The 16,417-nt window shown below is 44.3% G+C and overlaps 1 protein-coding gene across 1 annotated transcript in view; it reads right to left on the bottom strand.

The window, feature by feature from the left end:
- Positions 1–15,505, bottom strand: part of ODF2 (outer dense fiber of sperm tails 2) — a 30,105-nt gene extending 14,600 nt beyond the window's left edge. Inside the window, 11 exon segments of the mRNA XM_056539016.1 lie at positions 1,164–1,349; positions 3,292–3,408; positions 4,226–4,297; positions 8,031–8,105; positions 9,026–9,157; positions 9,437–9,566; positions 11,467–11,654; positions 11,734–11,904; positions 12,851–12,979; positions 15,390–15,436; positions 15,439–15,505. Coding sequence (XP_056394991.1) covers positions 1,164–1,349; positions 3,292–3,408; positions 4,226–4,297; positions 8,031–8,105; positions 9,026–9,157; positions 9,437–9,566; positions 11,467–11,654; positions 11,734–11,904; positions 12,851–12,979; positions 15,390–15,436; positions 15,439–15,493 — 1,302 coding nt within the window. The 5' untranslated portion in view covers positions 15,494–15,505.
- Positions 15,506–16,417: the final 912 nt, after the last annotated feature.

Below are 16,417 nucleotides of genomic sequence, written 5' to 3'. Positions count from 1 at the left end.
TAAGCGTGTGAATAAAGCCATTGACAAGTTTTACCTGCATCTTCCCGAGTGCCGGACGTTTTTTTCATATATATATATATATATATATATATATATATATATATATATATTATATATATATATATATATATATATGAAAAAAACGTCCGGCACTCGGGAAGATGCAGGTAAAACTTGTCAATGGCTTTATTCACACGCTTAAGGCAGGAACGCTTAAGGCATTTTTTTAATAGAAGTCATTTACAAATCTGTTTAACTTTCTGGAGCCAGTTGAGAGATATATATATATATATATATATATATATATATATATATATATATATATATATATATATATATATATATCTCAACTGGCTCCAGAAAGTTAAACAGATTTGTAAATGACTTCTATTAAAAAAATCTTAATCCTTTCAATAATTATCAGCTGTTGAAGTTGAGTTGTTGTTTTCTGTTTGGCAACAGTGCTCTCTGCTGACATCTCTGCTTGTCTCGGGAACTGCACAGAGTGGAAGAGGTTTGCTATGGGGATTTGCTTCTACTCTGGACAGTTCCCGAGACAGGTGTCATCAGAGAGCACTTAGACAGAAAAGAACAACTCAAATTCATCAGCTCATAAGTACTGAAAGGATTAAGATTTTTTAATAGAAGTAATTTACAAATCTGTTTAACTTTCTGGAGCCAGTTGATATATATAAAAAAGTTTTTGTCTGGAATACCCCTTTAAGTTTTCTATGTGCCACTAGGTGTCTCCCTACTTGTCTGGAGTACATTTCCCCCCCATCTCTTGCACAGACTTTGGACTCCTGCTGGCCTGGCAGAAGTCCAAAATCAGGAAATGCAGTCTGGAGTGCTGAGGGGTGTGTGTGCAGCCTTAGCCAATCATAGCTCCTCTCATGCTGAACTGCTCTGGGCTGTGTGTAGCAGAGTGAGGGATGAAGTTCTCCCCTGTATGGCTTCTGATGATGTCACACCTGCTGGGGAACGCCCCTTCCCAGTCTGTGAATCTGACTGAGACTGAGCAGAAAATACAGAGCGATATCAAGGTAGAAAACTAAAAAATAATAAAATTAAAGGCAGGGGGGGGGTATCATGATGGGGGCAGTGACCTGGGAGGATTATAAAATTTTACTATATCATGAGAGGTTCTCTTTAATGTACTTCACCTTAGCAATGAGCTGACTATTAAGCCTCTGCACGGCCTCCTCGCTTTTCTCTGCTCGATGTTTCTGGGCTCGGGCCGATTTCTTTAAACCTTCTTTGTCAGACTCCAGTTTTTGTCGGAGCTCGTTCAGTTGTGCAGTCAGCAGTTCTAGTTCTTCTTTATGTCGGACTTCACTGTGCTCCATGTTCTGTAAACCAAGTGAATAGAAAACCAGAGCTGGTATGAGACACATAGTACATCCAGCCCGGGCCATTACATCACGAGCGCACTCTGACGTTACCCTTCTAAACATGCATTTAAAGGGGTACTCCACTGGAAAAAAAAAAAAAAAATTTTATTCAACTGGGGCCAGAAAATTAAAGGGGCACTCTACCCCTAGACATCTTATCCCCTATCCAAAGGATAGGGGATAAGATGTCTGATCCGAAGATCGTGTCTAAATGGAAGATTGTGACGTCACGCCCCGCCCCCTCAATGCAAGTCTATGGGAGGGGGAGTGATGGCTGGCACGCCCCCTCCCATAGACTTGCATTGAGGGGGGCGGGGCGTTAAGTCATACGGGGGCAGAGTAGTGATGTCACGATCTTACGTTCCCGTGGTCGGAAGCCAGAACCTCCAGTGCTGGTGGGTGCTGCATGCTATATTGCGGGGGACCCCAGCGATCAGACATCTTATCTCCTATCCTTTGGATAGGGGATAAGATGTCTAGGGGTGGTGTACCCCTTTAAACATATTTGTAAATTACTTCTATTTAAAAATCTTAAACCTTCCAGTAATTATCAGCTGCTGTATGCTACAGAGGAAGTTCTTTTCTTTTTGAATTTCCTTTCTGTCTGACCACAGTGCTCTCTGCTGACACTTCTGTCCATGTCAGGAACTGTCCAGAGCAGGAGAGGTTTACTATGGGGATTTTCTCCTGTTCTGGACAGTTCCTGAAATGGACAGAGGTGTCAGCAGAGAGCACTGTGGTCAGGCAGAAAGGAAATTCAAAAAGAAAAGAACTTCCTGTGGAGCATACAGCAGCTGATGAGTACTGGAAGGATTAAGATTTTCAAATAGAAGTAATTTACAAATCTGTTTAACTTTACGGCACCAGTTGATTTAAAAAAGTTCCCCTTTAAGAGAATGTGTCATAAGATTTTACCATATAATGAGTGACAATGCGTTATATATGGTACAATCTGCTTCCTCACCATTTCCGGGGGATGTTCCTGCCCGCAGTGATGGTGAGCATTTGGCTGTCCGGGCATGCTGGGAGTTGTAGATTTGCAACAGCTGGAGGCACCCTGGTCTATAGACTATACAGGCTGATCCTGCTTCTTTATGCTGCTTGTGCCACTGCAGCTTTGTTTTAGCAATCGGACCCCCACAAGTGTAACTTTGGTGGTGAACAATAGCAGTATGCCACCAATACTGCAAACCCCTTAAAGGAGAACTATGGTGCTGTAAAACTTATCCCCTATCCAAAAGGATAGGGGGATAAGTGTTCGATCAAGGGGGCCAACCCCACGATCCCCTGCACAGCACCCTGGCTCTACCACCTCTGCACAAAGTGGCAGCCGACACCCCCCTCTATGTACCTCTATGGGAGAGTCAGAGATACCCGAACACAGTCTCTGGCTCTCCCATTGAGATACACGGGGTGTCGGTCACAGCTTCGTGCGGGGGTGGACATGCTCCCGTTCTAGGGAGAGCCGGCGTGCAGTAAAGGAGATCGTGGGGGTCCCAGCGGTCGGTTCCCTGCGATTTAAAACTTATTACTGCACCACAGAACTCTTTAATGGAGATATGTCATACAGAAATTTTTTTTTTTTTAAAGTATCCCCCTATCCACAGGAAAGGGGATAAGTTTTAGATAGCGGGGGTCCGAGCACTGTGGCCCCTGCGATCTTCTGTACGAAGCCCCAGCTCTCCCCAGGAGCGGTGCATCATGGCCTCCACCCAAAGTGGGGGTCGCCACGCTCTCTCTATATATCTCTAGGGGAGAGCCGGGCTCCATACAGGACATCTGCAGGATACGGGATATGTTTTAGATCATGGAGGGTCCTAGTGCTGGGGCCCCCGCAAGACTCATTGAATTACATTACAAATATATAAAGTCTACAACATATCGCCCCCTTCCTCCTTACCCTCAGCTGGACAGATAGTCGATTATTCTCGGCCTCCCGGCTCCTCAGCTGCCCCTGTAAGTGAGCCCTTGTCGATTCTAGAGATTTAGAAAATTCAGTGGACGTCCTGCATAGATCCTACAGAGAAAAAAGTCTGAACAGAGCCGATGATATATTTAAACAGCAAATACAGCGGTCCCTCAACATACGATGGTAATCCGATCCAAATGGACCATCGTTTGTTGAAACCATCGTATGTTGAGGGATCCGTGCAATGTAAAGTATAGGACAGTGGTCTACAACCTGCGGACCTCCAGATGTTGCAAAACTACAACACCCAGCATGCCCGGACAGCCAACGGCTGTCCGGGCATGCTGGGAGTTGTAGTTTTGCAACATCTGGAGGTACGCATGTTGAAGACCACTGGTATTGGAGGTTGTACTCATGTGTCCCCGCCGCTCCGGACCGTCACCGCTCGTCACTGCTGCCCTGGATGTCGCCCTCCATCGCTGTCACCGCGTCCCTGCGGTGTCCCCGATGCTCCGGCAAGGCCTCTGCTTCCCCGGCATCCTCGCTCTCCATCGCCGACATCACGTCACTACGCACGCCGCTCCTATTGGATGACGGGATGGCGTGCGCAGCGACGTGATGACGACGATGCAGGGGATCCCAAAGAGGACGCTCCGGAGCCCCGAGGACAGGTAAGTGATCGTCAGCGGACCACACGGGGCACCGTAAACGGCTATCCAGTGGCAGCTGAAGCAGTCTGCGCTGCCGGATAGCAGTTTATGCGATGGCCCCGACATACAAAAGCATCGTATGTTGATGCTGCCTCTGAGAGGCCATCGTATGCTGAAATGATCGTATGTCGGGGCCATTGTAGGTCGAGGGGTCACTGTATGAGGAACAATCCTGATCCTCCCGCAGGAAGAGATCATGGAAAACCCTGACTAACCTTCTCTGTCTGCAGCTGAATCCTGAGATCTTCCAGCTCCTTCTCTCTCTCGTGAAGTCTCAACTGGAGATGCTGAATAAGGGAAAAGATGAGAGAAGGACGTATGATACCGAGGACTCGTCTACTGATCACTCCGCAGGGTGTAAAATCTCTGCTCACATCTATCTATTGGAGGTACAGCGCTCCCTCAAGTTACAATATTCATTGGCTCCAGGACGACCATTGTATGTTGGGACCAGAACTCTATGGAAACCTGGTAATTGGTTCTGAAGCCCCAAAATGTCATCCAAAAATAGGAAAAAGTGAGGAGTAAATAAAATTAAGTAGATAACTAATATAGATAAAGCAAATCCTTATATATAAAAGTAATAAAGATCTGCTGGAGCTGTAATCACTGTCTATGTAGAGGACAGGAGCTTCTTCAGGGTCCTGTACAGAACACAGTGTCCTAAAAAAGTAACATGGAGCCGCCCTCACCTGGTGTCCAAAGGAGCAGCTAACCCTGGTACAGGTAAAGAGTACGGAACATGTAATACCTCACTGTACTGTAGGGGGCGCTACCAGACACCAGTCAGTGCATGTACTTCAGTAATACAGGTAAAGAGTAGTACAGAACATGTAATACCTCCCTGTACTGTAGGGGGCGCTATCAGACACCAGTCAGTGCATACACTTCAGTAATACAGGTAAAGAGTAGTACAGAACATGTAATACTTCCCTGTACTGTAGGGGGCGCTACCAGACACCAGTCAGTGCACACACTTCAGTAATACAGGTAAAGAGTACAGAACATGTAATACCTCCCTGTACTGTAGGGGGCGCTACCAGACACCAGTCAGTGCACACACTTCAGTAATACAGGTAAAGAGTAGTACAGAACATGTAATACCTCCCTGTACTGTAGGGGGCGCTACCAGACACCAGTCAGTGCATACACTTCAGTAATACAGGTAAAGAGTAGTACAGAACATGTAATACCTCCTTATACTGTAGGGGGAACTACCAGACACCAGTCAGTGCATGCACTTCAGTTATACAGGGGTTTTACCAGTAAATGTCCATTCTGATTGGTCGGATCTTCCGGCCATTCACAGGTATCACAGATCTGGACTGTCTGTACATTGTATGGCGAGTCTGGTTTCAAGTTACAATGGTCCAGAAAAGACCAATGTACGTTGAAAATATTGTAAATTGCGGGATCACTGTATACCATAGGGTCCACCTCCAACATATATCAGACAGCAGCCGCCTATGTTGCCCAATGTTTTGCTATATCTATCTGTATAGTAAAGTGTAGCAGGCTATTTTGTCCTATATAATGAAGAAAAAAAACACACCGGCCGAGTGATTCCAAAAGGACACTATTTTGGCATATGCCGGGCACTTGGTGGTCTGTACACAGGAGCTTTCCTGGTATATGCGCATAATGTGAAACAAAAACAATGAGTGAACAGACACTAAGCCTTTTTAGCAGCCTCTAGGCCAGTGTTTCCCAACCAGGGTGTCTCCAGCTGTTGCAAAACTGTAACTCCCAGCATGCCCAGACAGCCGAAGGCTGTCTGGGCATGCTGGGAGTTGTAGTTTTGCAACAGCTGGAAGCACCCTGGTTGGAAAACACTGTTCTAGGCTATAAGTTGTCACATTGTATTAATGTTATAAACCTATGGATCTCTAACCTATATTGTGTGCCTGTCATTTAAAAAGATTTCTGATTGGTTGGGATCTCATTGCTGGGACCCCCGACAGACCCTCCTCCCATATGGAGATTAAAACGGGGAGAAGCAAGCGCTTCACTCTCCAGCTCGCAATGATCTCCGTCCGGCTTCTGTATGGGCCTCATTATAAGTCTATAAGGTTGGACAGGGATCGCTTCATCCTGCTCATTCTCCTGATCGGTGGAGGTATCAGCACTGAGACCCCGACCCATCAAAACATTAAAGGGGTACTCCCGTGGAAAACTTTTTTTTTTTTTTTTGTAAATCAACTGGTGCCAGAAAGTTAAATAGATTTGTAAATTACTTCTATAAAAAAAATCTTAATCCTTCCAGTACTTATTAGCTGCTGAATACTACAGAGGAAATTATTTTCTTTTTGGAACACAGAGCTCTCTGCTGACATCATGAGCACAGTGCTCTCTGCTGACATCTCTGTCCATTTTAGGAACTGTCCAGAGCAGCATATGTTTGCTATGGGGATTTTCTCCTACTCTGGACAGTTCTTAAAATGGACAGAGATGTCAGCAGAGAGCACTGTGGTCATGATGTCAGCAGAGAGCTCTGTGTTCCAAAAAGAAAACCATTTCCTCTGTAGTATACAGACCCTAAAAAGTACTGGAAAGATTAAGAGAATAAGAAGCAATTTACAAATTTGTTTAACTTTCTGGCACCAGTTGATTAAAAAAAAAAAATATCTATATTTCCACGGTAGTACCCCTTTAAGAAGAATTTTTTTTTTCTTCTATAATGACAGGTACCTGAATATATGTATATCCTGCAGGGCTAGTAGTCATGCAGTTGCAGGAGCAGGGACATGGATGTCTATGGCTGCGTTCACACCACGTTTTTGCAATACAGTTCCCGTATACGTGTTCAATGTGAAAACCGTACGGAACCGTATTGAAAACCGTACGCATTGACTTTCCATTGAAAACCATATCTCAAAAGATGCATCAGTTGTGTCAGTTTTGCATCCTGTACGGTTTTGTCAGTTTTTTTCCCCGTACACAAAACTGTAGTCTACCACAGTTCTTGGTCCAGGTGAAAAACCGTATTGAAACGTATACATTTTTTTTTTTATTTACCATGGGAGTCAATGGGAACCGTACAGAACTGTATGTGCGTACGATTCCATCTGGTTTGCACCATACAGTTTTTGACTTTGCACAGTTTTTTTCTTGGAATTTCAATCAAACAAGTAAAACTTTATTCATATGAAAAGTTAAAAACTTATTTAAAAAAAAGTTTTTATATTATTTTTTTTAACGGATGCAACCGGACATCATTGTTCAAACCGTATACGGTTTAAAATTTGTACTCACATTTTCATACAGTTTAGTCCGATTTTGAGGAATCAGTTTTTTTTTTAATCAAAAACCTGATACGGGAACTGTATCGCAAAAACGTGGTGTGAACCCAGCAGCCTATGTCTCCCGGGCCAATTCGTATAGAGTTGATAGGGACAACTCCCATTTGGGTTACTATTTGTCAGTTTTATTTTTACTATTTTAGGGTCTATTCAAGCATTAAAGGGGTTCTCCGGTGCTTAGACATCTTATCCCCTATCCAAAAAATAGGGGATAAGATGCCTGATCGTGGGAGTCCCGCCGCTGGGGACCCCCGGGATCTTGCACGCGGCACCCCGATTGTAATCAGTCCCCTGGTCGTCGGTAATCAGACTTGGAGCGAACACACTCCGGGGACTGATTACAAACGGGGTGCCGCTTGCAAGATCCCGGGGGTCCCCAGCGGCGGAACTCCAGCGATCAGGCATCTTATCCCCTATCCTATAAGATTTGAATAGACCCTTAAAAGAGTACTGCAGTCTTAGACACTTATTCTCTATCAGCAGGACAGGGGATAAGAGTCTGATTGTGGGGGGGTCCGAACACTGGGACCCTCGCGATCTCGCTGCTCTGCCGCAGCTCTCCCGTGCAGAAGGAGTGTCGGCCGCAGCATGATGCCGAAGCAAACACCCCCACTCCATGTATCTCTATTAGAGATGAAGAGTTCGTGCATCCCCGCCTCTCCTATACGGCTGTATGGAGGGGGGGGGGTGTCGTCGACTTTATAGAGGGCAGTGTCCATACCGCTCTGTCCGTGTCGGCATCCGATAGCTTCTTAAGTAATAGCTCCTTCTGCTCCAGCAGTCGATGTGTCTCGGTCTGAAAGAAATGAAGAATAATTTTAAGTGGATCCTTATGCCTCCACTGGCAGGGAGCAGTTCTGAGCTTGTCTGTGTCCCGGCTGCAGTCTGAGATTTAGGACTCCAGCATGAGTCTGAAATCTATAAAAAAAAAAAAAGGCTTGCGGACAGGACTGGTAGGGAGACCCCTAGTGGTCATTTTTTCAAAGTGGAAAATTAAATAGAATGAAGCATATTTTTTAATAACATGCTATTGGAAAGTTATTCTGCATAGATTAATCTATAATATATCAAAAGTTTTTTTGATGAAAGGTACCCTTTAATAAATCTCCCTGTATCTTTACACTAAATGTAATACACTGCTGCCTGTAGGTGAGCTATAAGACCATCACCCATTCCAGAAATGAGATCTACGTCTCGCTCTTGGCTTATTTTATTAAAGGTAGTGTTTCCCAACCAGGGTGCCTCCAGTTGTTTCAAAACTACAACCCCCAGCATGCCCGGACAGCCAACGGCTGTCCGGGCATGCTGGGAGTTGTAGTTTTGCAACAGCTGGAGGCACCCTGGTTGGGAAACAGTGCTATAGTCAGTGTCTATCGGAGCCTAAGTTGGTGAGGCCCATTAGTTATACAGCATAATGATAGCTCCTATGGATGTGGACATTGGGAGTTGTAGTTTTGCAATGTCTGGAGGTACCCTGGTTGGGAAACACTGTATTAGGGGAAGTTGCAGTCAACCAGGTATTTCCCCACCAACGCCCTCTGCAGGGAAACTTGTAGAATTACATGGTGAGCACTTTGATTGGCACTTGAGTCCACCAGAACAAGCGCTTAGTTTTGGGACCCTCTCTATGATGTCCATTTGCCCTAGTATATAGACCAGGGTATTTTTCATGTGACAGCCCCTTTAACAATAAAGTATGGAGCTGAAGTCTCTCACCTCTCTACAGTGCTGTTCTCTCAGCAGAGTCCTCAGGGTCCTGTTAGTCTCTTCGAATGTATTAAGTTTTTCCAGCAGGATTTCCTTTTGCCGGGTGAGCATGTTAAAGTCCGTACTCGTCATTCTCTTCTCCTGTAAAGATTAGGCTTTTTTTTTACTTTGGAGAGGGCCCCCCACATACCTGGTGATAGGACCGCCCCCACATACCCGGTGATAGAACCCCCCCCCCCACATACACGGCGATAGGACCACCCCCCACGGCGATAGGACCACTCCCCACATACATACCCACACGGCGATAGGACCACCCCCCACATACATACCCACACGGCGATAGGACCACCCCCCACATACATACCCACACGGCGATAGGACCACCCCTACATACCCGGTGATATGCACATCACTTACATGTCTCATCTGGTTTATGGTGTCTCGCAACTGGTCAACCTGTCTTGCAGCTTCTGTCCCGTCCATCTCGGCTTCCACCAGTTTTGAAAGCAAATGGGTCTTCTCTTGTTGCAGATGATGTTTCTCCCTCCTAATATTACAGAAACGCAATACAAGGAATATTATTATAAATGTAAATTCATAGGGACTCCATTAAAGGGGTACTCCACTGGAAAACCTTTTTTTTTTTTAAATCAAGTCAGAGCTCTCTCTCCATAGCCTAGCAGATGAAAAAGAATCACCCTCGTCGATTGGTTATGTTCGCTATTGCAGCTCAGCTCCACTGAAGTGATGGTGGCTGAGCTGCAATATCAGACATACACTTTGAACAACCCTTTTAATGGGTACTGCCACTTTAAAAAGACTTTTTAGAGCAGTGTTTACTTCCAGCTGTTGCCAACGAGCATGCGGGGAGTTGTAGTTTTGCAACACCGTTGGGAAAAACTGTTGTAGAGATATGTCAAAAGTTTTGATTGGTTGAAGTCTGAGTGAGACCCAGACGGATTTTTAAAGTGAGCTTAAAAGGGGTACTCCGGTGGAAGCATTTTTATTTATTTATTTTTTTAATCAACTGGTGCCAGAAAGTTAAACAGATTTGTAAATTACTTCTATTAAAAAAAATCTTAATCCTTCCAGTACTTATTAGCTGCTGAATACTACAGAGGAAATTATATTCTTTTTGGAACACAGAGCTCTCTGCTGACATCTCTGTCCATTTTAAGAACTGTCCAGAGCAGCATATGTTTGCTATGGGGATTTTCTCCTATACTGGACAGTTCTTAAAATGGACAGAGATGTCAGCAGAGAGCACTGTACTCATGATGTACGCAGAGAGCTCTGTGTTCCAAAAAGAAAAGAATTTCCTTTGTAGTATTCAGCAGCTAATAAGTACTGGAAGGATTAAGATTTTTTTAATAGAAGTAATTTACAAATCTGTTCAACTTTCTGGCACCAGTTGATTTATAAAAAAGGTTTCCACCGGAGTACCCCTTTAAAGGAACCCCCATAAAAGTAGCCCCCCTGAGCTCTAGTGCTGACAGAAATTGCAACCCAAGAAAAGGGAATGCATCACTGTACAGCTGGAAAGGTTTGCTCTACAGGAGTCTAGTAAAGCTGAATGACAGAGGGTCATTATGGAAGGATATTGGATGCTACACAGCTTTCCTAGAAACAGATACTAAACATAAACTAACATGTGACTCAAGGACATGCAGAACAATTGTACATGACTTCTATGTATTAAACTGCCAAGTCTTACTCAGACACCTACAAATAAAGTAAGCCCAAAAATCCTTACACCAAAACTGTAGCCAATAAATTAAATAAAAAATGTAAAGGGGTTATCCAGGAATTTTTTTATATATATATCTCAACTGGCTCCAGAAAGTTAAACAGATTTGTAAATTACTTCTATTAAAAAATCTTAATCCAATAATTATCAGCTGCTGAAGTTGAGTTGTTCTGTTCTGTCTGGCAACAGTGCTCTCTGCTGACATCTCTGCTTGTCTCGGGAACGGCACAGTAGAGTAGAAGAGGTTTGCTATGGGGATTTGCTTCTACTCTGGACAGTTCCCAAGACAGGTGTCATCAGAGAGACAGAAAAGAACAACTCAACTTCAGCAGCTCATAAGTACTGAAAGGATTAAAAAAATGATAGAAATAATTAACAAACCTGTTTAACTTTCTGGAGCCAGTTGATTATATATGTGTTTTTTCCTGGATAACCCCTTTAAGAACATAACTGAAAGACAAAGTACATGAATATGACAACAAGTTATACGAATGACAAAATGTTATGTGCAATGGTCAGTCTAGTGTATACCTTGTTGTCATATTCATGTACTATGTCTTTTTAATCATGTTCTTATTTTTTATGTTTTTGATCCAGTTTTGGTGTAAGAATTTTTGGGCTTACTTTCGGATTGTATTACAACGGGGGTTATCGCCCGTTTATTTTGGATAGTGTTATAATTGGTTTTTCAGACACCTACAAAGTAAGGTCGGTCTCTTCTTTGATTCGGTCGATGCTCCTCCGCAGACGGGAGTTCTCATTCTCTGTCTCTTCCAGTTCCAGAGACGCATCGTTCAGCTCTTCGTTCCTGGCACTCAGCGCCCTCTTGGACGCTGCCAGTCGCTCTTCATATCTCTCTATGGAGTGGTCCCTTTTCTGCTGCTCCACCTGGTAGTAAGCAGATTGGACAGGTTTTGCTTCGCCTTCCTTGTCCCCGTGACCTCTGCAGACATTCCTGTCACCTTACCTGGTTCTTCAAGGTCCCGACTTCAGACATCAAGCCGTCAATCTTCTTCTCGTAGGAGTTCATCTTGCTGCGCATGTATTCCTCTTCATCGGTGGACAGGTCACTCATACGCAGAGCTGACAACATCTTCTCCATGTCCGGAGGGGTGATCTCCAAGCGATGGGTCAGTCCCTGACGAAATTAATTAAGACAGGTTTGAATAATATTTCTTTAAATAACAACGTCCAAACGATAGGGGGTTACTATAGTGTTTCCCAACCAGGGTGCCTCCAGCTGTTGCAAAACTACAACTCCCCAGCATGCCTGGACAGCCGAAGGTTACTACTCAGCTCCCCTAGACTCCTGAATGGCCTGTCAGACTGGACCCTGATTTTGTAGTACAGTTTTTCCCAACCAACTTGCCTCCAGCAGTTGCAAAACTACAACTCCCAGCATGCCCGGAAAGCCGAAGGCTACTACTCAGCTCCCCTAGTCTCCTGAATGGCTTATCAGACTGGACCCCGATTTTCGGGAACTGTCCAGAGTAGAAGCAACTCCCCATAGCAAACCTCTTCTACTCTGGGCAGTTCCCGAGACAAGCAGAGATGTCAGCAGAGAGCACTGTTGCCAGACAGAAAAGAACAACTCAACTTCAGCAGCTGATAATTATTGGAAGGATTAAGATTTTTTTAATAGAGGTAATTTACAAATCTGTTTAACTTTCTGGAGCCAGCTGATGTAAAAAATAAAAAAAATTCCTAGAATATCGCTTTAAAGGGTAACTCCGATACTGAACAACTTATCCCTTATCCACAGGATAGGGGATAAGTGTGATCGCAGGGGGGGGGGGGGGGGGGGGGTTGGTCCGACCACTCGTCGACACAGCTCAGCGCACGGACCGGTGGCAGCTCTGTGCATAGGAAAAGCCGGACAAGAGATCTTGTGGTGAGGGGATAATTGTTAAGTATCGGAGTTCCCCTTTAAACAAGATATTTATCCAAGAATTGGACATCTTTATTACTGGAACAAATAGAGCCTTATTTTTAATTTAAACCTTCCCACATTTGCGCATTTAATCCCGGTTCTGTCTATTTACTGCCATGTTCCATTCATTGTGGTACCCTTGGCAATCACTTACCTCCCACTTATAGCCTGTATCACGCATAGATGTCTTTCCTGGGGGGATCCAAGGGACCCTGGTCTTCACCTTAGCGCTGCGCCGTAAATTGCCCACGTCGCTCTTCGATTTACTTTTGGTTGCTTTCTGCTAAGAGAATAAATAATACCGCTATATTACATGTGCCAAGGTCAGCGGCATGTATCCACAGGATGTCTGCTTCAAGCCGGGTTGCCTGGATTGTATGTTTTGAGTTAGATTTAAAGGGGTACTCCGGTGGAAAACTTTTATTTTTTATTTTTAAATCAACTGGTGCCAGAAAGTTAAATAGATTTGTAAATTACTTCTATTAAAAAATCTTAATCCTTCCAGTACTTATTAGCTGCTGAATACTACAGAGGAAATTATTTTCTATTTGGAACACAGAGCTCTCTGCTGACATCATGACCACAGTGCTCTCTGCTGACGCCTCTGTCCATTTTAGGAACTGTCCAGAACAGCATATGTTTGCTATGGGGATTTTCTCCTACTCTGGACAGTTCTTAAAATGGACAGAGATGTCAGCAGAGAGCACTGTGCTCGTGATGTTGTGTTGCAAATAGAAAAGAATTTCCTCTGTAGTATTCAGCAGCTAATAAGTACTGGAAGGATTAAGATTTTTTAATAGAAGTTATTTACTAATCTGTTTAATTTTCTGGCAGCAGTTGATTAAAAAAAAAAAAAAAGTTTTCCACCGGAGTACCCCCTTAAGAAGTTCATCCTGGCCTTCCTGGTTCACAAACTGCAAGAAGTATCGTGACAGAGCAGTGCGCGAAAAGGAGTAGAGAGACAATATAACAGAGCAATATAAATGTAATTCCCGGTTCTGAGCGTTCATTCCCGGTTCTGTGCCACATGACTGAGCCCAGTGACATGGCGCTCAGCCATATACTTCTCTCCTCGCTCATCCTAGCGATCGGTCAGGGTCTGAACACTCAGACCCTGATGGATCAAAACTTTTGACATGTCCCTATGCTAATTAATATCATGCTGGTGGGGGTTCGACTCTCAGCACCCCAGAGATCCGCTTACAGGGAACACTAGATTTTAGTCATTGTTTATCATGTACAGCTCCATGCATTTAGCAGTGGCTGTGCCTGGTACTGCAGCTCAGTCACATTACTTGAATGGGAGGGAATTGCTGAGCTGTAATACCAGGCACCGCCGCACAACGACCCCTTCGACCAGCTGTTTTGCAGGGGTGTCGGGATCTTATATTGTGGCCTAAACCAGTTTTAAAACCAAAGTGCCCCCAGCTGTTGCAAAACACTACAACTTCCAGCATGCCTGGACAGCCAACGGCTGTCCAGGGCATGCTGGGAGTTGTAGTTTTGCAACAGCTGGGGGCACTTTGGTTTTAAAACACTGGCCTATCCTAAGTATAACCCATCAATTATTTAATAGTTTAGTCCTGGGAACCCTTTGTAATAAAGTTCATACATGTCTATTATGGAATCCAATGGGATATATATATATGTGCGTCTTATACGGCGAAAAATACGGTATTTATTAACTAATAAATACATATATTGTGTGTGTGTATTATATATATACACATATACACACACAAAATATATGTATTTATTAGTTAATATATACCGTATTTTTCGCCGTATAAGACGCACTTTTTCTTCCCCAAAGCTGGGGGGGAAAAGTTGGTGCGTCTTATACGGCGAATACACAACTATCGCGGCGGTCCCTGCGGCCATCAACGGCCAGGACCCGCGGCTAATACAGGACGTCACAGATCGCAGTGATGCCCTGTATTAACCCTTCAGACGCGGCGATCAAAGCTGATCGCCGCGTCTTGAAGCGAAAGTGACACTAACCCGACTGTACCAGGAGGGACCTTAACTGCCTCCTCGGTGTCTGCTCCGTGCCGTGATCCCCTGCATGGCCGGCGCTCTCCTTCATCGACATCACGTCATCGCGCACAGCCGCCCCGTCATCCAATAGGAGCGGCGTGCGTAGCGACGTGATGGCAGCGAGGGAGAGCGAGGATACCCGCAGCAGAGACGTTCCGGAGCGAACGGGGACACCCCGGGGACGCGGCGACAGCGATGGAGGACGACATCCAGGGCAGCGGTGACGGGTCCGGACCTCCTATACCAGTGGTCTTCAACCTGCGGACCTCCAGATGTTGCAAAACTACAACTCCCAGCATGCCCGGACAGCCAACGGCTGTCCGGGCATGCTGGGAGTTGTAGTTTTGCTAAATCTGGAGGTCCGCTGGTTGAAGATCACTGTGACCTATACTTTTACATTGTACTCTAGATTTTCCTCATTTAAAATTGGGTGCGTCTTATATGCCGGAGTGTCCTATAGGGCGAAAAAATGTGTGTGTATATATATATATATATATATATATATATATATATATATATATATAATTTTATTTTTTATTTTTTTAAGAATTATATATCTACATGTAAAAAAAATACATGAAAGAACCCACCCCCCATAGAATGTTCAAGTGACATGTGCCTACAGGACAAAATATTTTCGGGTATCTGTGACCTACTTGTACTTTGGAGGAGTTTTTCAGCCCCTTCTTAATATGGAGATGTATGGGGTGCTCTCATCTACATGGACGTGCACCGGCGGGGAGGGCGAGCGGTTCTTCATTGTTTTCTGGTGGATGGATTTCTATTAAAAAAGAAAAAAACATCAGCAATGTATAAATATCAGAACCACATAATAAACTCTCCACCAAATCTATCAGATCCCCACAACCTGACACTACAGAAAATGGTGCTTATATGGCAATTCCCTAATATATCCCATTAAGCGATTACGGGTGACCTGACGGACCTGCATTATCTTACAAAAAAATTATCATTTTTGTAAAAATAATAAAATAGAACAAAACTTATATAAATTCGGAATCGCTGCAATCGTATGGACTAGAGATGAGCGAACTTACAGTAAATTTGATTCGTCACGAACCTCTCGGCTCGGCAGTTGATGACTTATCCTGCATGAATTAGTTCAGCTTTCCGGTGCTCCGGTGGGCTGGAAAAGGTGGATACAGTCCTAGGAAAGAGTCTCCTAGATCTGTATCCACCTTTTCCAGCCCACCGGAGCACCAGAAAGCTGAACTAATTTATGCAGGATAAGTCATCAACTGCCGAGCCGAGAGGTTCGTGACGAATCGAATTTACTGTAAATTCGCTCATCTATAGTATGGACCTACAGAATAAACAGAATGGGGGAGTTTCAGGAAAATTTGTGCAGAGGAAACATTAACCAGTTGCCCATAGCAACCAATCAGATCACTTTCACTTTTGAAAAGGCCTGTGAAAATGAAAGAAGCGATCTGATTGGTTGCTATGGGCAACTGCACCATTCTTCCCCCCTACACAGGTTTTGATCAATCTCCTCCATATTCTGTTGCCTTTGCTGTAGATTTTGTGGCAAAATGAGTGACGTCATTAGAAAATAAGACTGGTCCCGCATATAAAACAGGCCTTATGTGGGTCTGGAGGTGGAAAGCTAAAGTTATTTACACACGGAGTAAAATGTGTGGAATGTCCGCCTGTTCGCATGTCT

Source organism: Hyla sarda, chromosome 9, assembly GCF_029499605.1.
Source record: "Hyla sarda isolate aHylSar1 chromosome 9, aHylSar1.hap1, whole genome shotgun sequence".
Lineage (NCBI taxonomy): Eukaryota > Metazoa > Chordata > Amphibia > Anura > Hylidae > Hyla > Hyla sarda.
The sequence above is the reverse complement of the archived record's forward strand: the minus strand, read 5'-3'. Positions and strand labels throughout refer to the sequence as shown.